Source organism: Eucalyptus grandis, chromosome 1, assembly GCF_016545825.1.
Source record: "Eucalyptus grandis isolate ANBG69807.140 chromosome 1, ASM1654582v1, whole genome shotgun sequence".
Taxonomy (NCBI): domain Eukaryota; kingdom Viridiplantae; phylum Streptophyta; class Magnoliopsida; order Myrtales; family Myrtaceae; genus Eucalyptus; species Eucalyptus grandis.
In genome coordinates, this window is record NC_052612.1 from 41,260,413 (window position 1) to 41,284,759 (window position 24,347).

At 39.2% G+C, this 24,347-nt stretch overlaps 2 protein-coding genes, 1 long non-coding RNA gene and 1 pseudogene across 3 annotated transcripts; 3 read left to right on the plus strand and 1 right to left on the minus strand.

Annotated features, from left to right (window-relative positions):
• The first annotated feature begins 5,241 nt into the window (after window positions 1-5,241).
• LOC104443391 (zinc finger protein VAR3, chloroplastic) lies at window positions 5,242-9,754 on the plus strand. Its single transcript, XM_010056767.3, has 5 exons — window positions 5,242-5,815; window positions 5,908-6,025; window positions 6,798-7,075; window positions 7,195-7,293; window positions 7,399-9,754. Exons 1-5 carry the CDS (start codon window positions 5,355-5,357, stop codon window positions 8,969-8,971), a joined length of 2,529 nt encoding a protein of 842 aa, XP_010055069.2. The 5' UTR covers window positions 5,242-5,354; the 3' UTR covers window positions 8,972-9,754.
• A 668-nt stretch (window positions 9,755-10,422) lies between these two features.
• LOC120294367 lies at window positions 10,423-11,892 on the plus strand. The gene is made up of 2 exons (XR_005551743.1): window positions 10,423-10,936; window positions 11,330-11,892. It is a non-coding gene; the product is annotated as an uncharacterized LOC120294367 (long non-coding RNA).
• Window positions 11,893-15,819: 3,927 nt separating this feature from the next.
• Window positions 15,820-20,169, plus strand: LOC104443411 (probable arabinosyltransferase ARAD1). Its single transcript, XM_010056787.3, has 3 exons — window positions 15,820-16,090; window positions 16,365-17,415; window positions 19,130-20,169. The coding sequence occupies exons 2-3, from the start codon at window positions 16,438-16,440 to the stop codon at window positions 19,682-19,684; spliced, it is 1,533 nt and encodes a 510-aa protein (XP_010055089.2). The 5' UTR covers window positions 15,820-16,090; window positions 16,365-16,437; the 3' UTR covers window positions 19,685-20,169.
• A 547-nt stretch (window positions 20,170-20,716) lies between these two features.
• Window positions 20,717-21,154, minus strand: LOC120288518 (annotated as a pseudogene).
• Between the last annotated feature and the right edge of the window lie 3,193 nt (window positions 21,155-24,347).

Below are 24,347 nucleotides of genomic sequence, written 5' to 3' on the forward strand. Positions count from 1 at the left end.
CGAATCTCTTTAGGTGGCCCAAGGCAGCCTCCGCGCATGCACGCTTGAATTATCAACATAGCATTCTTTCGCTAAATCACTTGTGTACAAACATAGGATAAAGCCTCAACAATCGAGCTTGGTGGTCAAAATTAGCAAGTCTCTCTCTCTCATGATCCATTGAACTAACTTAGTAACTGTTATGTTACTCATTGTTCCCATAAGCAAATAATCACAACAATAAAATTTTATGCAATAATCTTAACTCTGCCTATTCACAATTAAAATATCTTATTAGATGGTCTCAAACTATCCAATCATGCCAATCAAAGATCTTTATTCTTGCCAAAAAACAACCTTGCTATACATATTCATGACATCTAATCGAAGGTCATGACCTCACCGTTTTGGCAAAGCGCAGAGAGAGAGAGAGAGAGGTGGTAACTGGAGGTAGAGTGGTGCTATTGTTAGTGCCGATGGCCAGAGGCAGTGGGGGGAGGTCAGAAGGGTGGTGAGAGAGAAAGAGAGGTGGTAACTGGGGGTAGAAAGATGCTATTGTTGGTGTCGGCGGCTGGAGGCAGTGGCGGGAAGTTGTTAGGGTGGTGAAATCAAGCATTCTGACATCATGTCTTCATTTTGAAATCAAGGATTCATACCTAAGTTGCAAATTAGGTTAACAGTGACCATTAAGCTCGGAGTGCATTGATGTATCATTCATTTGAGAAGGGAAGATTGAAGGTGCAAATTTTTTTCCCAAAACAGAGAGGATCTCAATTCATCTCTCGATATGATATTACAATATATTTATATTAAGGATGGATAGAGATAGGTTAAAAAAATCCTGGTTTTTCCCTATGTGCATGAGGAACATTCTACAACCTCCACACCCAAGCAGGGCTAACGTGGGAAATGCCCTCTATCTAGTCTCTCTTGCCTTAATTCCTAAAATGCTTTGTTTTACATAGATAGTTCATCGGACGATGCCAAGTAACGACCAAAGTGTCGAGTATATGTTGGTTGGTGTGCCGCATTTATTTCTCTAATTAATTTCATCTCCTGATACTTTCCAATCACGATCCTCCCAGGCCGCAGATCTGGACGAGAAACTCTCACATTTTCCCATAAAGCTAAACGGGGGAACTAAACTGTCTTAAACTCGAGGTCAGCGTAGATACCTAAACTAACCTAAACTAAGCCAGAAGAGACAACTTTGAAGAGCGACTGACACCGCGCTCGTGTCACTGTCCTAGATACATCAACTAATTAAAGGGTCTTTTTTTTTTTTTTTGGTAAAGATCAACTAATTAAAGGATTAATACCACAAAATAAAATAAAATAACTCAAAGTATACTCTCCACCAGGGGTGAGCATGGTCTGGATTGGACCGACCCACCCACTAATCCTAAGATTAACTCGCACAGTGCTGGTTCTCAATTCTTGAAACTGATGATCTACCCTATTGAGTTTAGGACCGAAAACCGAACTGACCCAGTGGGTTCGGTTCGGTTTCAGGATTAACTCAAGATCAACTGAGAATTTATTTATTTCATTTTTTGTACTATCTAAAAAGGCAATCAAGCACCGAACCGACCCAATGGATTTGGTCCAGTTCCAGGGTTAACTCAAAACTAATCGATAATTTTTTCTTTCAATTTTTGTACTCTCTGAAAAGGCGAGTGAGGCAAGCCGAGAAGTTTTTTCTTTTAGTTTTAGCAAATTAAAGACTAAGGGGACGAATAAGACAGAAGAGAATGAGAATTAGAGGAGTATGCCACGATGAGCTATTTATGCCATTTTGAACGCTATGAGGACTCTTTACAAAAACATGTTTCTCTTTTGTAAATTATGGCTTTTGACGCCATAAAAGACATTAAAATATCTAAGTTATTAAAAATAATATAAAATTACTTGAACTCCTCACTAATAAGCTATTTAATATTGTTGATGTCACTTATTTGAAGATTTTCTCTATATAAAAAATTATATATATAAAATTATATATATAAAATCAGGTTGGTACAAGTTGGACCGACCCTAAACTCCAAGATCCATGGACTAACCTGCACTATGTTGGTCTAGGAATCTCAAGACCAAAGACCGACCCGCTCTCCTTGATAATTGGATTAAGATTTGTAGGGTTGAGCTGGTCCAGGGCTAGTCAGGATTGGTCCAGGGTTTACCCTGGACCGATGCTCAATCCTACTCTCCACCAATTGTTTTTTTTTTTAATTACTAAAAACCCTAAACTTATTGTGATACAATTGTCCAAATTTAAACCACAAATTTATACAAGTATAGGGCATATTTATCACGCTTGTATAAATTTGGGTGTTTTTATAATACAAAAAGAATATCAAGATAATATGAGTTTAAACTATAAAATTCCTTTGATTGACCAAAAAAGAAATATATATATATATAAATCCTCTTGGGTTCAAGGCGTTGTCCCTATGACCCTACCTAGTGACCTCGGGACCTCATGTCATCTTGTCGATAGAAAGCGTGAATCACATCTCAACAACATCAATTATGGTTTGGATTTTTGTTCTCGTGGTATTTGCCCTCAATTAAATTCGTGTTCGGTTCAACTCGGGGGTCGTTGGCCATTGATTCCATGCATTTGTTGTTGGTCAGTACTGCGATGGCACGCCGAATTACTACCGCCCGTCGCTGTCGCGTTAGTTATTCTGAAGCGTAGTAGCTGGAGCCACGTGTAACGATCTCTCCCGACGTTGGCTCAGTTTGGAAAATGAAATAGAAATTGCCTAACGGATGTTGATGAAATTGACTGGTGAGGGCCTCGTTCGTGCAGGTCTCGTTGCAACGAAGGACAGATATTTCTCCTTTTCATCAATTAAGCTCTCTCTCTCTCTCGGAACAATGACTCTATTATTGCAAGAATCTCCGAGGCACGTCGCTGGAGAGTTCAAAACCGTGATCTATCGTAAAATTTTCCCCAAGTGCAAGTGTCCCGCTATATTTTCTCTCTCTCTATATATATGATCTATTTTTAATAATCTTATTCTCTTTCATCTAGTAGATCGATTCTATAATAATCGTTAATCGACCATGTCACTTATATAGTTGGTTAGGCACGAATTTCTTGAGGCTAAAAGGATTGACGTGTTTAATCCTTCTTTGGTAAGGGATTTAATCTCTAGTGTTGATTCAATAACAATCATCTTCATTGATATTTTCACTGTGGTGCGATTAGCTTAAGTTGTTGTTTGATTTTCGTAATTCTCGAAATGATTTAGATATCTTCCGAGCAGAATTGTTCGAGTTATCCGCCACATCACAATTAGAGAGAGGCTCGTGCAAATGTGCATTTATTAAACTCGGGGCATATAGATATTGAGTAGTCTATTTGATGGATTACTCTTAAACAACTCCGAGTCTCTAGTGGGGAGTGGGTGGGTGTCAACTCGGACTGAAGGAAGCAAAGAAGGCCATTGGGCTTAAAATGAATGGGCCAAGCATGATATTAGGATCGCCTTGAGATAAGTTATTGTTATTTGGGCTTGGGCTCTTTCCAGGTAATACGGTTTTGCTTGACAGAGCAACTTGATTGAATGGGGTCAACCAATATTTTCTTGCAAAATCTTCTTATAAGCTCTTTTTTTCTTTTTAAAATATTTTTTTCTTTCATTTATTTACTTGTGCTTTGTTTCCTTTTCTCAAATTCACTTGTCTTGCTAACCTTCAATTTGTTTGACGAAAAAATAAATTATTTGAAAAATATTTTCAAAAAATAATCATTTGTATTATTTATATAAATAAATAACAATTTTTTTTCAAATCCCAAAGATGTTTGAACATAAATTGCTTTTGATATAAAAGATCATTTTGAAAAATATTTTATAAATTATTCATTTTTCAAAATAAAAGAGCATAATTATACTAGTTTAATGACAAGATAATTACCAAAAAAGTTTTAAAACTTTCGATTTTGTTAATTGAATTCTAAACCTTTTAATGATTTACTAACATAGTGATTCCTGTTAATTTTGAATAAAATTACTAACTTAGATGTTGTCCATTTTATGCAGTATAGCCGACGCCGATATTGACAATTTTTTTAATTTTTTTTCTCTTTCTTTCTTTCTTTCTTTCTTTACCTTTGTTTCCCCTAAAAGGCCTATGAGGGTCATGGCCCTCGTCCAATGGCTAGTGAAGGTCGTTGGCCTTTACTTATGATTGGGAGAGTCAACGGTGACCCTCACTAGGCTTTGTAGTAAAGAAAAATATTAGCTTGTTCTTGAGATATTAGTTTGTGGTAATCATGGTATGAATATATACTAATTTGAAGTAAATGTGACATAAATGTAGTCTTTGTAATACACAAATTAACTTGGGATAAATGTGACCAAGTGTATCGATTTGAGATATTTTTAGTAGTATTAACTCTAATTTAAAATTAATTGAAGCGTGAAACAATTCCCTCTTCTCTTCATCTCCTAATTTTTTCTCAACTTGGAAAATTTTTTGTGTAGTTTGAATTGTAAGTATGATTGCAAAATGGTGAAAGTCAATATCATCCAAACAAAAGAAAAACTACTTTACTAATTTAGGGTTTTGATACAGTTTGGAAGGGATATTTTCACCTGCAAAAGATTGTAAACGTCTTACCTTAAAAATGTTAAATGTATAATATAAATTGTGCAAAAGGCAAATTAGGGCATGTTTGTTAAAATTTTTTTGCTTGGAAGATTTTTTTTAAAAATTTTTTACGTATTATTTAAAGAAGTTAAGAAACAAACAAGAGAAAAAACATTTTGCCCCAAGTTTAGATGATTTTGTCCGATGAGTTTGGAGTTGGCACAATATCCTTTTCACCTGCAAAAGATATTGTACGTCTTACTTTAAAAATGTTAAATGTATAACATAAATTGAAAAAATGAAAAGAAAAAGGAAAAATAATAAAAGAATTGAAATAAAAATAACAAAAAAAATGAAAAGGTTTAGGATCAGTGTGCAATGATTGAAACATTAACATTCAAATGCGCACTACCATCAAAATTCAAAGTGGGATTTTCCATAATTTCTTCAAATCAAATTTGTTAAGCTTAACTTAATCAAAAGGCCGTGAGTTAAAAGAGTCGCAACAAAATAGTGTTTTTATAAAAGCAAAAATATCTGACAAAAAATGATAATAAAAGCAAAAATATCATCCGACACTTTAAAAGAATTTTGATCCTCATAAAAACAATATTAAAAAACGATAATTTCCTCGACGCGAAAGATGAAATCGCGCTCGGGGTTTATCGTTTCAGCCCATCCCGAACCACCGACTACGAACCCGAGCTCCGTTCCCCGACTAGGTTTAAGCATAGCCGTCGGCGACGGCGGCGGCGGCGACGAGGAGGAGGAGGAGAATGGGCGGCGCCACCAGGTTCCTGATGCTCCTCGCCGCCCCTCTCCCGCCGCGGTGCCCCTCCCTACCCCGCCTAGCGCGCCTCCACCACCACCACTGCCGCCGCCCCGCCCACCTGTCTCCTCTCACCTCCCGCGCTCTCCACCACCACATCCTCGCCGCTTCCACCAACCGTCTCCTTCCACTCCGAGTCGCGTCCTCTCCGCAACAGTTTCACGCTCAGGCTAGCGCCGTCAGAGACGACCATCTCTCCGACTCCGCTCATCCGTGGCCGGAGTGGCTCGACCTCGTCAGGAGCTTATCGGACGGCGGTTATTTCCGTAAGGACGGGTTGGGTGGGGTGGCGGCGCGGGGAATCGGCGGCGAGGCTGAGTTCGTGGCCGGCGTGGAATTGCGGGAGGAGGTCGTCCGCGCGGCTGAGGCGGGCTTGGCTTTTGCGCGCGATCGGCCTCATCTTTTCAGGTATCGTTTGTATGGAAATGCTCGTTCTCTCCGTAGTTGCTTTTTTGGTTCAGCGATGGGTAGAGTGTTCACACCTGGAGTTGGTTGTGTAGGGCACTGTCGAAGAGAGATATTGACGTGGTGGTCGAAAATGGAGCTCCTTTCTTGTTCAGAAATGCTGATGATTCCATCAGAAAGATAAGGGCGTTCGTGAGTGGGGAAGAAGCTGGTGTAAGAACTCATTTTCACTTTTCCTTTGCTTGTAACTTTGTTGCGCTGATCAATACTTTATTTGCTTGTTGGTTGTCAAATGTGTACACAACATCAAAATTGGTGATACCAAGTGAGCTTTATCTAATCTTATCTTACTTTATGTTCGTGGTGAACAATGCTTGCCTGCTTTGCTGATGGCCGCCTACTCTATCTGAATTTCCCAGATCATTGGGCGTACACACACGGTTCTTGCAGGCTTGCATTTACTGGTTGGGTCCTAGATGTTAAGATTTCATCTCGGTCTAATTTTCTTTCTAATTTAGAACCCGCTTCTTATAATTTGGTCAATTGAAACTTTCACTAATTTGAAGTTGTGGCTGTGCATAGGTGGTGCGGTCACTTTGTTAATATGTAGTTTGAAGTTAGTGTCGATTTTGCAAACAGTAGAAAATGCTTTATTTTTTCAGTTCATTTTCATCCTTCTGGTCTATTTGCAGCAACCCTATCTGAGGTAATCCAGTTCATTATTTTGCAGTAATACTTTGCTTATAAAGTTTTGCTGAAACATCCTATGTGATTGCAAATCCGCGTTATGGAGTCTTGCTGAATTTTTTTCCTTACAATCCCAAATCACTGCATTACTTGGAGCTGATAGTTTTTCTGTTAGATTGATGAGGGTTCATCATTCATGGTGTGTCTTTGTGGGCAAGCAATTCTGTGAATATTGTGTTTTGGTGGTCAAAATTGACGTCTGATTTCAGCATTCTTTTTGTTTGTTTTCAATGCATAGATTGTTGATGGGGATAAAGCGCAGACAATTGATTTGATGAGGTTTATATTGAGTTATGCCTGCAGTCCCACCGCACCAGAAAGAAGTGACTTTGGTAATCAAAGTTTGATTGCATCAGTACGGAATCTGCTACGGGAGATGGCAAGTCCAAGTCATACTGCTCCACCATTGAACTTTGCTGGTTCTCTTGAGAACCAGTTCTCTGGTGGCTATGGACAAATTCCTAGGTCCCATGGGCCAAATACTGAGATGAAAAGAGGTGATTGGATCTGCCCAAGGCAAGTCCTTGTTCTTGGTCACCAAACTAAATTCCATCCTGTCTTTTACCAATATGTATAATCTGCTTCTTATGATATGACAAGCGAATTGAATCTCTCTCATTGACATTTACGAGCAGGTGTAGTTTTATGAATTTTGCAAGAAACATGAAATGCCTTGAATGTGAAGAGGCACGGCCTAAAAGGCAATTGACAGGCAGAGAGTGGGAGTGTCCTCAGTGAGTATTTGTTAATTTAGATGTTTCTTACATTAAGTTTTGTGAGTGGCTATCATTAGTACTAAAAGTTATTACTATCACATATATGTTTTTTTACGTTTTTAGATGTGACTTCTTCAACTATGGGAGAAATCAAGTATGCTTGAGATGTGAATGCAAGCGTCCTGGAGAGATGTCATCCACTGTACCATCTGGATTTGGTTTAAGTCATGGTTCTGTTGAAAATGCTCATAAAATCGACATTGAGAGGAGATTTGCTGCCAATGCAGAGAAGGCACCAAGCTTCTTCAACAAAGTTTCACAACTAGATAGCACGTCGGACATTTACGGTGCTATAGCTGATGAAGATTTCCCTGAAATAAAGCCACTGAGGAAAGAAGTGACCAGAAGTAACTTGACTGCTGATGGAACTCCAAATATTGATGATAACCAAACTTGGAATGCAAATAAGAGACTTGATTCACCTTTTTCCAAGTCATCATCTCCACAGCAAGGACAGACTAGAGGAAACAATTCGGGTTCTGTTCCTTTTGTGCCTTTACCTGCTGATATGTTTGCGAATAAACCCGGAAATTCTGAAAATGAGTCAGACAACTTGGAGACAGATGAGGCTGCTTCTCTTGCTTCAAATGCCAGAAACCGGGGTCCTTCTGTTTCTGGAATTAACGTCTCTGGTAAATCAGGAGCTGGTCTTCTGTCTTCCCACGAGCCAGTTATCCATACCGAAAGCCAAGATAAAGAGAGTGGAGAAGAAAATTCTGAGAGATGGTTTAGGAGAATTGCAGATTTACACGATGCCCGAGATCTGCCATCTGCCACTTCTGACGAAGATTTCCCCGAGACCATGCCCATGCGTAAGGGAGAGAACCGATTTGCAGTTGGAAGGATGAAAGATCGTTCTTTGACTTCTCCAACGTACAAAAGACGTGCTGCAATGGAACAAGCTAACAAGTCCAACTTTGTTCCCTTTGTCCCATTCCCACCTGGGTACTTTGCTACGAAGGAAAACCAGCAGCCTGGCATTGCCAATACTACTAATAAAGCTTCTTTGGATACAAACTCAACTACTGCATCTCCAGGGGAGCTTCCACTGGAGGCAAATGATTCAAGTTCAATGCTGCCTAATCGCAATGGACAACCATTGGACAACCGGCATAGTGATGGTGGGAGCTCGAACATAAAGAATTCAACTCATAGTTCAACCTTGAATAAAGGGTCACATAATATGGGGACGCTACAGGACTTCGGCAATCCTCAGATGAGTAGTGGGAGTAGTGTAGGTGTTGGATCATTTCAAGCTGGTAGGGATACAAGAGAGAGGACAAATCTGGTGAGCAGTTCACACCAACCATCGGAAAGTTTCAACGTGAGAGAGCAGTGGAGAGGTAAGAGCCTGGAGGGTTCAGCTGTGAAAGAACCTGATCCTCTGGACATGTCAGAGGGGGCAAAGGCAGAGAGGTGGTTCCGACGCGTTGCCCAGATTAAGGACATTTCAGAGCTGAGCCAGATACCAGATGAGGATTTCCCATCAATAATGCCAATGCGGAAAGGAGTAAACAGGTTTGTCGTGAGCAAGAGGAAGACACCATTAGAGAGGAGGCTGACTTCTTCTCAGTATAGAAGAAATCTCCCTGTTGTGACCTCTGATCCCGTGAAAAATGAAAATGAGAATGAGTGATATTGAGGTTTTTCAACCATTGTAATGCATTGTAAAATCGTTTACGTGGCAAATTTTTAAAGTCAATAGTTTTCTTCAGAAGGTGATTCTTTATCTAAACAAAGTCAGCAGAAAACAACTTGAGCCCTCAGGTCTCAACTTATTTATCTTAAGCCTCTTTGTATCTCTTGTGCCATTGCTTATAGGCAATAGAACAAGAGGAGATAAAAGCAATCTGTGTGTGGAGAAGATGGAGAGTGAGGTGCTGGCGACTTTGTGGCAGGAGGATCTTTTTTAGGTGATGAATCTTGCTTGGATTGGTAAAAGATGTAGGAAAATTTGGCTTTCGAGGATAGGAGAAGTGGTTGTAAAGGGTGCTGGGGTGTGGGCGGTGTTGAACAGGAGGTCGCCCTGTGGTTGTGACTCCTGTGTTCCTTGTGTGTGGAACAGGGAGATGAAGCTTCACATTGTTGTCGAGGAACCTGCAGAAGGTAATTTTAGTGGAGCATTCCACTTTTGCTGTTTAGTGTTATTTTTCCTCATTGTCTATTATTTAATTCCAAACTCTTAGTCTTTATATAACTCACGATGATCTTGTGTTTTTTTACGTACCATGCTTTTAGGAACTATTTGATAAGATGATAGGAGGGGTATAGTACATCATTGAGAATAGGAAGTATTTAATGTAATGCCTCAATCAGTGGCACCTTGCTGACGTGTTGCAATTATTTTTATATGTAAGAAAATTAGATAGTGGAGATGAATTTATGTAAGGGGGAGGAAATGCTAATATTATGCATGTTATAATTTTCTTTGCAAAAATATTATTTGGGCGCTCGATTAGTCTAGATATACTGGCTTAGAGAGGTTAAAAAGTAAGTGATAATTATGTTAAAGTAATAGAAGGAACGGTGTGCAGGATCTTTTTTCAATCATCTTAGTTTTTGGGTCTTCATATTTAAATGGCGTCGCATGTTTTATAATGATTCATAGGTTTCATTTCGGCTGATTCTCTTGTGGATGACATTTAAAAAATCAAATGGATTCGATAGCGTGCTTGATGGTCTCTTGTAAGTGACGATGATCCTTCTAATTGGATAAGAGTAATGTTTGGCATATTAAGACCAGTTTGTGAAGGTAGCGTATTAGAGTGTTCTGAAAATTGCTATACTAATGCTTGGTTTGAGAGAGAAGGGAGGGGGAGAAAATGAGAGAAGGATGTGGAAACTTGAGAAAATTTGAATTTTTTCTGAGAAGGATATAAGAAAGATCTCCACCTGCCCCCACATTTGCTTCCAACATCTATCTTCCAAACGAAGAATGAGTGAGGTGGCATGTAATGCAAGTTGACTGTGTTAGAACAATATGAATTTGCCAAATTGCTTAATAAAGTAAATTTGTAGATCAATCTTAATATAGTCAGCTTTATTCATCGAGTAAATATAGACTTGAGCCACAACTGGAAGTGACCAGCCACTCCATGGATAAAACTGTACAGTTGACCCCCTGTTTCTCGGCTGCTTATTGGAGGGCTGTGATGTCCACATTTAAAGAAGTACAGATCCGAATCTGCAAATTTGGTCCATGCTAGAATCAGTGGCTACTGATTTACTATTGTCTCTTGCACTTTATATAAGTAGAATAAGTTGCTCTTGCTCTCGTTTGTTTGACTCTAGTAATCAAGGTCAGATTTTTGTGTCTCGGCAACTGCCCAGTTGAAAAAGGCAATTGAAAAAATAACCTTGCGCAGGTTTTGGACATCTTCCCTTATCTTTTCTGAATAGGTGAAGACTAACTAAGGTTCTTTGTTGCTGACCTGCCGGATTTGTTTGTATTCAATGAGAGATTACCTCAGTGTGATTGAGAAAGCCCTGATCAGTCCCTCCGGTCGAAGCTTTTGCATTTAGTTGCACGCTTTGTGGGCTGTTTATGGCCTTGTACGCGAAGCACATGGAATTCGCTAAATCGATCGCCTTAATGGCACTGGTGAGGGCACTGAAACGATATCATTTCATTAATTTGCTTACCCACTTCTCTTGCCTAATCTTGTATTTAGTTAAGGGAAAATTTCAAATAAGGGTTCAAAGTGAAAGTGTTTTCTTAAATAAGGATTCAGAGTGGACTTTATTTTAAAAAAGAATCTGAAGTTACTAACTTGTCTCAAATGAGGTTCCAAACTCGCTGGTTATCCAAATCTCTCTGATGGGCATATTCCAGCAAATAAATCGTGGACAAAAAATAGGATTCTCTTTGTAGATTTTTCACCCAACCAAATCAAAGAGAAGCTTCCCTTTTTTTTTTTTTTTTTTGGATTTCTGATCCCAAATCCTCAGCCTCTCATCTCCCCTTCATTCACATCTCTCTCTCTCTCTCTCTCAGACACAGACCCATTCATTCCAACATTTCGATGGCGCTGCTGTGACTCGGGAAGCCATCGAGAAGGAGGACAAAGTACATATCGTCGTGCATGTGGTCGTCGTCGATGGCGAGGGAGGAGATTGGGCGGTCGAGGAAGGAGTCCGCGTGGCATAGCATCTTGTCCGGGAGCTCGAATGTGATCTTGCCAGCGACTTAGTTCCATCGAGGCCCTCGTCGTTCGCTCCCAAAAGACGAACAATCCTCTCTGCTCTCGCTCTCTCCCGCACACATTTTCTTCGTCATTGCTAGTGTGCGACTGTGTGATGCTCTTGATTCACTGTCAATCCATCGCATGAGTTGCGCTAATATTCCGGTTCGATGATTTTTGTAGCTTGACCCACTATTGTTGTTAACTTTGCAATTAAGTTTCGTCTGAGAGGAGTAGGGAGGCTTCGAGAGCAGACTGTGTAAAACTCTTGCGATGCATCTGCCGATTGTTGCCCCTTTCTAACTGAACAAGATTGCATCAAAGAAGGTGAAAATAGTGGCTGAGTGAAACTCTTCAGCTTCACATCTCGCTGCCATCAGTGTGATATTCCATGATATGCTTGTAGCTTGTCGACACGCTGCTTGAACAAGCTGTATTGGCTATTCTTGGATGAATGAAGAATCGGATGCACTGATTTAATAAACTGACCTCGGTCAAAATGAAGCAAATTAGGGGATGTTAAAATTTAATGAAATCGACACTCCTCCCGTGCTTGTTCAACGTGGCACACTGTGTGTCTTTGAGTGGAACTAACTACACAAAAAAATTCTTCTATTTACGATGCTTTGATCAGCAAGTTCAAAGTGGCACACCATGTGTCTTTGAGTGAAACTAGCTGCACAAAAAAATTCTTCTATTTACGATGCTTCGATCAGCAAGTTCAAAGTGGCACACCATGTGTCTTTGAGTGAAACTAGCTGCACAAAAAAATTCTTCTATTTATGATGCTTCGATCAACAAAAGAACTCGTCAACAAGAGGCTTCACCAAAAATAGTTGGTTTTTGGTTTGCTTTGAAAAGCATACAAATTCTTCAATTCAAGTTATAAACTGAATTGGTTCAAAGCAATTACCAAAATTAATTTGACCTCGGTTGCAGTTGTCTTATAAAAGCCCAATATTAAATACACACTTCTCTTTCCTTTAAAGATTTCATTTCAAGCCTATTTTCTGGAGAAATTGATGCTGCTATCAAGCTGAGAAGCTTGAAGGAGTGGTAAGACAGGTCAAAGAGAGGCTCTATGAGAAGCTTGGGACACGGGGGAGAAGATTCGAGTCAGAATTCTTTCAGTTGGATCAAAATAGATTTTTCTTTTTTGGACAAAATCAATTTGGGATCTTTCTGATTTAATTGGGAGAGAATCTATAAAGAGAATTCAAGAGTGGAGATGATTCTCTTTGATTTGGTTGGAAGAAAAATCTACACTAAGAAAATTGAAGATCAACATGGGAAAGAAAGAAAATATGCAAAAAGCCCTAGAATTCAATTTGGAATCTTTAATTTACCTTTTTTTTTAACCATGCTCCAATCGCCAGAATAAGTCCACTAGTGAAAATTTGGCCAACTAGCGAGTTTAGGCCCTCATTTGAAATAGAGTTGGCAACTTCAGACTTCTTATTGATACAAAATTCATCCTAGGCACTTATTTGAGAAAACGGCTCTACTTTGAACCTTCATGTGAAATTTTCCTTTTAGTTAATCTGGTTACTCTAGTTGTAAAATAGCATATAACCCTATTGCAGGTATTGTTTTCCTCTAGAAAAAAAATATCACAATCAACTTCCTTGCTTAGGATCACCACTAATACGCCCGCAAATCCGACCCAAAACCTTGTCGTGGTTGGATCATACATACAGCCTTTTTCCCATAAGAAGGTAAATGCTAAAATCTACAGCTCTTCCCATACTTTTTGGGGGACCAAAAGTTGAATGACTCTTTTCAAGTTTAGCCGAAAGGATCGCCATTGCATAATGTTAAAAGAAAGGCATGAGTAAAAGCAGCACGAGTGTCCCCTTTTTCATAAGGCAATTTCGTGTTTTCATCAATGAAATGTTCGTCACCTCCAGACCACCTTAGGAAGTTACCGATGAAGTGTCCTGAAAAGGGACCTTACTAAAAGGAGCACGCTATCACGTACAGAAGCTGTAAATGTCTCAGCGATCTTCGACTTCCCACCCAATTATGATTCTTCAATTTCTAAAGACCCGAGCATGTCTGCCCTTCAATTAATATATAGTCTTATGACGACCTCAGATCTGACACACATCGTCGACGATTATTCAATTCACCGAGATTCAGGTCTGTCAAATGGGTCTGCGATGATATCATTTTCAATTCCCACTGGAAGACAAAAAGCATGAAACGAGGGAACCGGACCCGGTCCTCTAGAGAGGAGCCACATCGTGATGGTCACTCCAGGTGCTTTGATGAAAAATTCAGACCTCAATCAATGACCTGCAAGAAACTACCTTCCTCTGCTTCAACAAGGAGAGACCATTTCAAGCTAGTTGAATCCACGCCCAGTTATCACCGAACCCAGTCAGCATAATCAGACCACCAGTCAAAACTTTTCTCGCTGATTAAACTTGTTCCTCGAGATCCACGTAGATTAAAGTACAACACGTGAAGAATCGGGGCGGAAAAAGAGAAAAAAGAAATGCTAGATCGGGTGTTTGTCTCGGGCAGGCCCTATCCTAGCTTAGAAGCAGCGATGGAGGTGGCTTTGATCAACATTCTCGAAAAGAGGAAAGATGACAGACTAAATAAATTGACTTCTTCTTTACCAAGAAGTGGTCCGTCTCATGTTCAAGAGTTAGGAAGGTCTAAGATTCAGTTCGTTCTCGATCAGAAAGTCCATAACTTTTGCAAATGCGCTGGATTGCGTGAACATAAGAGGTTTCTTTATCGAGTAAACACCTTGACGGTGTGATCTCCATTATGTTATGTTTTTTCTATTTATATCTAAGATGCAGCTTTAGGACAAATATAATGTATAATTATACTAAAGAAGACGGCACTATTTTTACCCCTCCCCCTCTCTCTATATATATAAGTACACTCAATTTTCACAAAAAGAAAAAGTCACTGCAACTAACAAGTTTAAAGTGGTAGCCTTTTTTCTATTTCTATGTAGAAATCTAGTTATTATAATTAATAGTTTTACATGATTTGTTTATGTTTGTTGCGGACACTATGTTTTCTTTTTTAATGTTGGGTTTTACTTTCATAGGAATTTGTTTTGTAGAAAAGATATATTTTTTTTTTCAAAAAACATAATTCTATTCTACATTGTCAAGCAATTTTATAGATCAATTGTCAAAGTAGAATGCGATTTTTTTTTTTTAGCATAGATGATTTTTTAACATAATCACTTGTTTATAAATTTATATTTGTTTTATGAATAGCAACATTAAACCTGTTCTTATAGGTTGTCATTTATATAAATACATGTATAATGGGATCATATTATGAAACCAAAAAAAAAAGACTCTTTAAAAATTTTCCAAAATATAATCGCAGTTATATTCTACCATGTAAAACTTTAAAAGGCAAAATTTAATTAAACCGATTGCATAAAATAAGAATTCTTTTCAAACCATCATTATCAATTGACAAAAATTAATATCATCCATGAAGTGCTCACGAGAAAAAATCAAGATGTCTCGTTATACATAACTTTTTCATGTCAATGTTTTTGCGTATTCCTAAATACTTCTATAATGTCTTTATATGCTTAGTGTAAAGATATCTCACCAGTTAGTAAGTAAAAAAAAAAAAGACAAATTATTTAATGTAGTAAATCAGGAGACTTGATATATATATTTTTTCGGAAATATTCTTTTTCGATAAAAAAAACTATTTCCATGATAAGAATCTAAAAATAGAATAGGAAACGTAGCATCTTAACTACGGTACTAGTCATTACTATATTCAACTGACTCTCACTAAACAAAATAACTCATTTTGCTTTGAATTAACTTCGGAATTAGGTTCCTTTTCTTTTGAAAATACTTCGCCCTCCGAGCTAGAAACATTACGTGTCTATTGCGAAATGCTTGATCACGACAACTCGGATTCCATATAAAAATAGAAAACTAAACATAGAAAGAAGGCAAGGGGGTCGCTACTCGCTACTTTAACTTAAAATCGAACTGTAGGGGGCAATTTTGGCTTTTTTTTTTTTTTAATTAGTGAAAATGGAGGAGAAGAAGAGGGGACAAAAAACATAAAAATAGAAAAAAAAAAAAAAATCCAGGGGCTACAAAAAAAAAAAAAAAGAAAACGGAAAACGAAAAAAACGAAAAATGATAGCTTTAGAGATAGAAAGGGAGAGAGAAGAACACGTCCGACCAAGCAAAACAGGAGAGAAGAAGAAGCCTGGCGAGCGGAAAACAGAGCCTCCCGCTTCCACGGTCGGCCCCCCCACGCACCATCCCTCTACCTCCCCCTTCCCCTATTCCTACGCGCTCTCTCCCTCCCTCCCTCCCTCCCCTTCCTTCTCTCTCTCTCTCGCATCGTTCGACGCGACGCCATACCTCCCTCCTCCACCGCACCGACCGCCCAGCCATCGCCATTCCATCACCCTCTCCCTCCCCCTCCCCCCTCGTCTCGCCGCGTCAACCGGTCGCCACCCCTCGCACCATCACCACCGCAGGACATCACCATCGCCGCGGCGGCGGCGGCGGCGGCGACGTTGGAGACGTTTCCGGTGGAAGCCATGGCCGGCGTTTCTCGTGAGTCTCTCCTCCTTCCTTCCTTCCTTCCTTTGCATTGCTTCGTTTTCCGCGAGCTTCCGTTTCCGGTAGGCAATCCGCATTTATTTATTTATTTATTTTTTTCTCCTCTTTCCTTCCCGCGGGGAGGAAGTGGCGATCTCGAATGAGAACGCGAGCGAGCATTTCCACGATCGATTCCATTCGATTCCAGCTTGCGGAACCTGAAATCGGCTGCCTTTTCTCCTCCTTTCTGTTTTTTTTTTTTTTTTTTTTGCGAGCGTGGTGCTTCCAGCTGGAATGAGATGATCTGCTCCGCTCGGGATCGCTGATTTCGTTCCCCGCGTGTTCGGCGTCGAAGCCTCGCAATGGCCGAGAGGAACAGCCCCGCCCTCGGCATCCTCTCCCGGAAGTCCCTCTTCTCCCTGTTCACGGCCACCTCGCTCGTGTTCCTCCTGTCCTGGCTCTTCGTGTTTCAGTCCGCGGGCGGCCGTCCTCGCTTCATCGACCACAGCCTGCTCCCCAATTCCAAGCTCCTCGCCACGTTGGATGCCGCCGCCGCCGCTAACCGCGAGGGCCGGAGTGAGAATGAGGTCGGCCCCTCGGTGGGGAACCGGTCGATCCTCATGGACGGCGAGGAGGAAGCCGGCGAAGCGCCCAGAGCGAAGGCGGACGCGAAATGCGGCTCGCCTGATGATGATGATAGTAATTATAATAAAGCGGCCCTCAAGGTCTACATGTATGATTTGCCCCCGGAATTTCATTTCGGACTGTTGGATTGGAAAGGCGAGGGAGAGGGCGTTTGGCCGGATATTCGGACTAAGATTCCGGATTACCCTGGGGGATTGAACTTGCAGCACAGCATAGAGTATTGGCTGACTTTGGATCTCCTCTCCTCCGAGTTCACCAATTCGTCGGGTGGTCGCAGTGCGGTCAGGGTCCATAATTCTAACGAAGCTGACGTGATCTTCGTCCCCTTCTTCTCTTCCTTAAGTTACAACCGGTTTTCGAAGGGGAACCCGCATCAAAAGAAGAGCAAGAATAAGTTGCTGCAGGAGAAGTTGGTCAGTTATTTGGCAAGACAACCGGAATGGAAGAGGTCCGGTGGCAGAGACCATGTAGTTGTGGCTCACCATCCCAACAGCATGTTGGATGCAAGGATGAAGCTGTGGCCAGCTATGTTTATATTAGCAGACTTTGGGCGGTACCCTCCGAACATCGCCAATGTCGACAAGGATGTGATTGCTCCGTACAAACATGTGGTTAGGAACTACGCTGATGATAACTCGGGTTTTGATAGCCGTCCAACTTTGCTGTACTTCCAAGGTGCCATATACAGAAAAGATGTAAGTTCGCCCTCTTTTCCAGTGTTTAGATAGGATGATATGTCAGTCGCTGCATATGGACACCAGGGTGTGATATTTGAGTCTGTTCTCGACTTGCTCCTTTAGATACCGCAGTCTTTCTCGTGCATAATTTCTCTTTCACCTTTTCTGATTTCATCTCTATGCTTGCATTTGCTTAAACTCATTTGCAAAACAGAAATTATAGACTTAAACTGTTAGCTCTAGTCTCCAGTTGTTACAGGTGATGATCATCTGCAGTCCTTGTGTCTCTTGGAATTTGATGTTTCTGTATGTCACTTGCAATGTTATCTTAGCTGATTATCCTAGTTCATTTGTTTGGCTATTAAACTCAATCTGTGCTACTAACAATTGGTGGCCAGACTTTTTAAGAAGTTTATATCCGTTAAACCTACTGTTTTTGGCGTCTCGATTGCAATTGGGAGATATAGAGGTCTGAGTACAGCCTAATTTTACTGTGATTACTATGAGAGTATACAAGGAGAAACCTTTTCCTTATCTGCTCAGGTTTCCATCAGATGATAGATCCAAGAAAACTCTGATTTTGTCTGAATTCAACTGAAAGTTTGTTTGGTTAAAGCTGAAAGGAATTTGTTTTTGAAGATTATATAACCCATATGGATCGAAATTGTTGCAAAGAGTAGAATCCATGTCATAGTGCATCCTTATTTGTAAACATGGAAATGTAGTTGCATAAATTTTCATTTATCAGGGGTTTTATTGATTTCTGTTACTGTTGAAAACAATTTCATTCTCTTTTTAACCTGTATAACTAGAAAGGAGTCCTTGAATTTTATGATTTATTTTTGAGTTCTTTGAAAGCAAGTTTTAAATATGATTTTTTTTTTTTTTTTGGGAGAATCAAAGGGAGTTTAGTTTCCATATGCAACCTTTTAAAAACCGAAATTTCGTTTTTTTCCCATTATTCTCCATCAAACCTTTCTGAGGAGGTGGGGTCGTGCATTAGATATGTGCCAGGGGAAATTCATTTGTAATCAATCCAGTAATGCCAAGTAGATAATCTTTTGCACCATTTTTGTATCGATATGGAGTAAGCGCAATTTTCAAAAGTTCATTGAAGCTGAGAGCAAATTTTAGACTTGCTTGCTGAACTATTTCAAGCTGTGACTACCTCACTCGGATGAATGCTTGTTCATCTAGATGCAAAGTCATGGTACATGGTTTGTCTGGGCAGTAAATTTCCCTAAAATGTGCCTGCCCACAAAATCCATTCTCAGTTATAAGTTCCTTATTATTTATCAGTTTTTTTGTTCTATCTGTCCCTGAAAATTTTCCCAACCTTGGATCGACATAAATGTGTGACTCACATATACTTGGTACTTACTATTTGAGTTTGGTTTGGCTATGACTCTCTGCCATTTTCTGTTTGAGATGATATGCTTGAGAATTGCTTTGACAGGCATCGAGGAGTTCGCATCTTGAATATCCTCTACTTAATGTTCTTCTTTCTTTGCTAAAAATTTGGTTGTTATAATGTCTATGGGAATCAAACATAAGGAAATTTGTGGAGAACATTTTGATACAAACAATAGGTTCATCAGCATCATGTTTACCTTCTTGAATGCTCTTGAAAGACTGGTCAGCTCAGGGATTCTTATGTTAACAGATCAAGATATCCAATGTTTTGCCTTCTCATTTCGGTTTTGTATCTTGCTCTTATGCTCCTGATATTTAGGGTGGATATGTGCGGCAAGAGTTGTTCTATCTCCTAAAGGATGAGAAAGATGTGCATTTCTCATTTGGAAGCGTTCAAAAGGATGGAATCAGAAAAGCTACGCAAGGAATGCGGTCATCCAAGTTTTGCCTCAACATAGCTGGTGATACGCCCTCATCCAACCGCCTCTTTGATGCCATTGCCAGTCACTGTGTCCCGGTCATCATTAGTGATGAAATCGAGCTTCCATATGAGGATGTCCTCGACTACTCCCAATTCTGCATCTTCGTTCGTACTTCTGATGCTATAAAGAAAAACTTCCTCATAAATTTCATTAGGAGTATTGGAAAGGATGAGTGGACCCGAATGTGGCAGAGGTTGAAAGAGATCAATAATTTCTATGAGTTTCAGTACCCATCGAAGGATGGAGATGCTGTCCAGATGATATGGCAAGCTATAGCTCGTAAGGTTCCTTCAATTAGAATGAAGTTGCACAAGTCTCGGCGCTTTGCTCATCATCTGGGCCACACAGAAAGTGGATTGATATCATTCAAATCACCCAAAAATTTTTGGTGAAAAGACACGCAGTTCATTCTTTGTGGCTCCCTTTTTTCAAGAGCCTTCAACATTGTCCTGCTTGAGATAGACGAGAGCCGCTGGTCTTCTCACGGCAGATTTTGAGCCTGAAGCTGTAATTGTTGCAGAGAAATAGAAAGGAGTGAAGTAATTGTCTGGGCAATTCTTCCAGGATATATTGCTTTTTTGGTACTTTTCAGGGATTCGTGTTCTTATCCTGTGGAAGTATACCGTGTGCGACAGCACGAAGCAATGAATCTCTTGGGAAGCCTAACAAGTTCATAAATATTCAAATGGCATTACAGGTTCCTTAATGTGATTAAGATGGGTATAATACTGAAATAACATGTTACTCCTCAATGAATTCAACTCATTTATCTGTCGCTCCGTCTCTTTTGCTGAAATTACTGTTAACATCTGATTTTTGTATTTGCTCAAGTAACAAGCTTCAATCTCAAGTCCTCCTGGCTTCATCCAGCATTCAAGCAATGTATCCATTTGACAGAGGGGGCCTGCTTTTTTCTCATGATCAGTCCACATTCAATCAATTTGATCATTGGTCGACTAATAAGTGTAGCATCCTGTGCTTTCACCCATAAATATCAATTGAGATCTTGGAGCTGCAGAGATTGCCAGATCTTTGCAAGTCAGAAACTGGTATAGGTTCTCTTCTTGGAAAGATTCTTGAAGCGGACTTGGTGCACCCAAAAGTACCAGAATGCCATGTGATTCTTCTTTCTCTCAATATCAAAATGGCTCAAGCAGAAGGCCAAAAGCGTGCAATTCGAAATGAATCGTGTTTAAGATAATATTCTGTCTATTTGGATTAATACGCTAAACATATCAAGTTGAATCAGAATCATGCCATCTCAAATGGTTATTACCCCTTCAGTATTTACTGAGTTGAGCCGCTGCCTCGTCTTTTCAATCATACTCTGCCCTGATTATCCATGCAAACCTATGCATTCGCATACAAATACCTTACTAGGAACAGATCAAGATAAGCAGCCTTCAAGATAAAATCTCACGCTCTCTTTCATTCCCATATTTCTGAAGTAAAGACCAATTCAAACATCGATCCGAGTCTTACAACAAAAACAGCCAGCAAGTTCAAGAGTTCGCCAAGCAACTTTGCGCCTGCTTCTCTAACAGAACAGATGACCGCCTTGATTTTGCCAATGATTCTTTTCTTCTCTTTTCAAGTGGAAGGCGACGGCAGGGATGCCCTTGAGCAGCAGCCTCTCTCCCAGTATCTTTCCTATCTTGCAGCGGCCGCCAAATCCCGAGTGAACTCCATGCTCAGTCTAAAAGCCTTCTCCTGTGAGATCGCTGATTACACGACAGGGGCAGTTCGTAGGGCAATGGATCACTTGGGCACACACGTACTTGTTGGTAAAGTGCGTCTTCAGAACATGAGGCTCGAGAAAAGCTTATTATTTTCGGCGGTTTAGCCGGCGGTGGAATAACCATCTCTGCGTTGTAAATCAGCATAACAGACTTTGAATAGATTAAATACAAAAAAAAAAAAAAAATCAGCTTTCATTCATTTTCCAAATGGTTTGTTTTCCCTATTAGGTGATGCTCTATTAGGTGATGCTCATATATGAGCAAATCAACATTTTCAATATTACCCGATAAGCTCTTTTTGGCTAATCTAGTAATTTGTTATTGGCCAATATGACTAAATCTAGCATGTCATACATTCATATCATTATCATATGAATTAGAAGATGTGAAGAGGAAATAACAAATATTGACATTACTATAGTCAATACAATAACCATACTAACTCGTATCTAAATACAAGTCTACACCACTATTATGGAAGTTTAAATTAAAATTAAGTTGAATCAATATTAATACAGATTCTAAATTTCGATGAATCTCTAGAGCATATAATACAAATAAAGTGCATTTACCACGCATATTTGGTAATTGCCAATTCCTTTTATTTCATCTCTAGAGTTGTTCTCTACATAAATTCATTTCGTTTCAATTGAAATTCGATGGAGCTCAATGAAGGCATCTCTAGTCTATTGCTTTCGAATCTACAATCCATAAAGTTTAGATTCAATTAAAAAACCAAACTTGATATAAAAGTAGCTCACTTAAGAACACGGAAGGTGTCTCCTTCTTTGGCTTGCCATAATCGTGAGCAAAGTGATTCCTCTTACTACAATTGTAACATTTCAACCTTAACATTTTCTTCACACAAGAATGTTTTCTTGTCTTATGTTGGTCAAGTCTTGATTCTTGTTTGAAGAGTTCGCTTCCTTGCCTTTCCACCTTTTGAATGAATTAAGATGTTTGTGCTTGGAGCTTGGAAGAAACTCCTTATGAAATGGAACTAGCATAATAAATTTCTGTTTCTAGCTTAGTCACTAGGAGATGGTCCTGATGGCCTCTTTGGCAGCCCAAGGTGGCACAGTATATCCTCAAGTTCTTCTATAACTTAGTTAAGAGTTTCTAATACTTCTTGCTTTTCTAGCACATATTGCATTTTCACATTCAATATCTCATAATTCTTGCCATTCAATTTCTCTCATTTATTCAGTTCAGCTACTATGTTATTAGATGCCAAAGTCAGTGAACATTTCAAACATATTTGTACGAGTTATTAATGCTCAACATTTATGCATTTATTTTGTATAAACTAATCATATTAATGAATAAAATCAAATAAGATTTTAGAATCGAAAGGTTACTTTGTTTCTAATTATCATCCAAAATTCCTAACTTGAAATTATCATTTATATAATCATTTATACAAAAATAAGTTTTCCAAAGTCACTAAAACTTTCTTGAACTTTCCACAAATAATTGTAAATTAAAATAATAATTTACAATAGTAAATAATATTGAACTTTCATTAACCAAACATGTCCAAGTAAAAAGATAACAACATCAACATGGAAATAAATATTTACATCTAAAATATTTCAAACCAACCTAAGAAAAACAATAAATAAATAAATTCAACGATATTCAACTATCTATAAAAAGGGAAAAACATTTTAATTTTCTTAGAAAATTCCTCTGAAATACTGTCGCATTGGGTTACCATGGAAAGACCTTGGGAGATTCCTAATGGCTTATCCAAGGTGCATTCATTTTACACCAAGTTACTTTCAACCAAAACGGTTGAAGTCTTCGTTGCAAGTTTTTTATAAGCTGGAACCATGTTGGCCTACCATAAGCTATCTAATATTGCTTGTCATTCAAATGGAAGAATGTTTATTAGGATCGACACCTCAAAATTTGGCATAGGGTAATCATTCCAAATGATTCTTTTTATCATTCCGTTGACTCTAAGCACATGCGTCACTATATCAACATCATTTTAAAATTTCTAGCCAAAAATTGATTTGTGGAAGAGAAATAGATTTTTTTTTAATTTCTATTTCTATGAGTTTTTGAAGCAAAAATTCGTATTTAATAATAGCACAAATTTTTTGTTTTAGGAATAGAATTTTGTTTGATAACAACACAAATTTTCTCCTTCTTGGGGTGCGGCAAATGGTGATGGTGGATGGCCATTGGTGACAGAGACCGGCGTTGAGTGGTGGCGGCGGCGAGTGACCGGCGACAATGGTGGTTGACAACCAGTGACGATGGTGACGATCACATGCGTCACTATATCAACGTCATTCCATCAATAATTAGCTATTTTCGCTCTTAGGGTATGAATGATAAAATTTCTAGTCAAAAATTGATTTTTGGAAGAGAAATAGTTTTTTTTTTATTTATTTCTATTTCTAGATGAGTTTTTGAGCAAAAATTCATATTTGATAAACGACGCAAAATTTTTGTTCTCAAAATAAAATTTTGTTTGATAATAACATAAAATTTCTCTTCTTGAGGTACAGCAAATGGTGACGGTGGATGGCGGTTAGCGATGGAGACTAGTAGTGGGTGGTGGCGGCGGGTAACGGTGGTAGGCAACCGGGCACAATGGTGCCCAGCGATGAGCAGCGACCGGAGACTGGTGGGCGATGGACAGTAGGTGGGTGGTCAACTAATAGAGAAAATGAGCAATGCGAACAATTTTTATTTCTTATTTTTGTTTCAAAAAAGAGAAATAATTTTTTTTTTATTTTTGGTTTTTATTCCAAACTTATTTTTGAAGTAGAAATCTATTACAGAAATAGAAAAAATAAAATAATTTTACTAAATGGAATTTCTATTTCAAATATAAGTCTTGAATAGAAAAATTGTTTCTAGAGCAAAAATTTTGGTTTGTCATGCAGCACTTTAGCTCTTCAAGTCTCGCCTTGTGTTCATCCATTTTTACGATAGATTTGTGTACGAAATGCATTTCCTATAACAAATTTAAAAAAAAAAAAATGGTTACACATAATCTATAAAATAATTCATCAACATTTCATATTTTTTTTTTCAGTTAACGGTCAACGAAGGTCAGCAAAGGTCAACGCCAGTGAACGGTCAACGGATGATAGGGTTGGGTCAGCCGGGTCAGCTGGGTTGGATCAACGAGTCAGCTAGGTCAAGCTAGCCGAGGGGCAAAATGGCAACATCAATGAAAAAAGAACATAATCGTAAAAAACGTTGATAGGGGCAAAATCACAATTTTGCAAAAAGTGAGGGGCAAAACTATAATTGCATAGGTAGGTGAGGAGTCCCTTGCCCGTGCTGTGCACGTGCC

Excerpts from the sequence above, each read along its gene's own strand:
- LOC104443411 (XM_010056787.3), top strand. The coding sequence starts at position 16,438 with ATGGCCGAGAGGAACAGCCCCGCCCTCGGCATCCTCTCCCGGAAGTCC. Across the intron at positions 17,416-19,129 it reads GTGCCATATACAGAAAAGAT|GGTGGATATGTGCGGCAAGA; the intron begins GTAAGTTCGCCC and ends CCTGATATTTAG.
- LOC104443391 (XM_010056767.3), top strand. The coding sequence starts at position 5,355 with ATGGGCGGCGCCACCAGGTTCCTGATGCTCCTCGCCGCCCCTCTCCCG. Across the intron at positions 5,816-5,907 it reads GATCGGCCTCATCTTTTCAG|GGCACTGTCGAAGAGAGATA; the intron begins GTATCGTTTGTA and ends TTGGTTGTGTAG. Across the intron at positions 7,076-7,194 it reads GGTGATTGGATCTGCCCAAG|GTGTAGTTTTATGAATTTTG; the intron begins GCAAGTCCTTGT and ends ATTTACGAGCAG.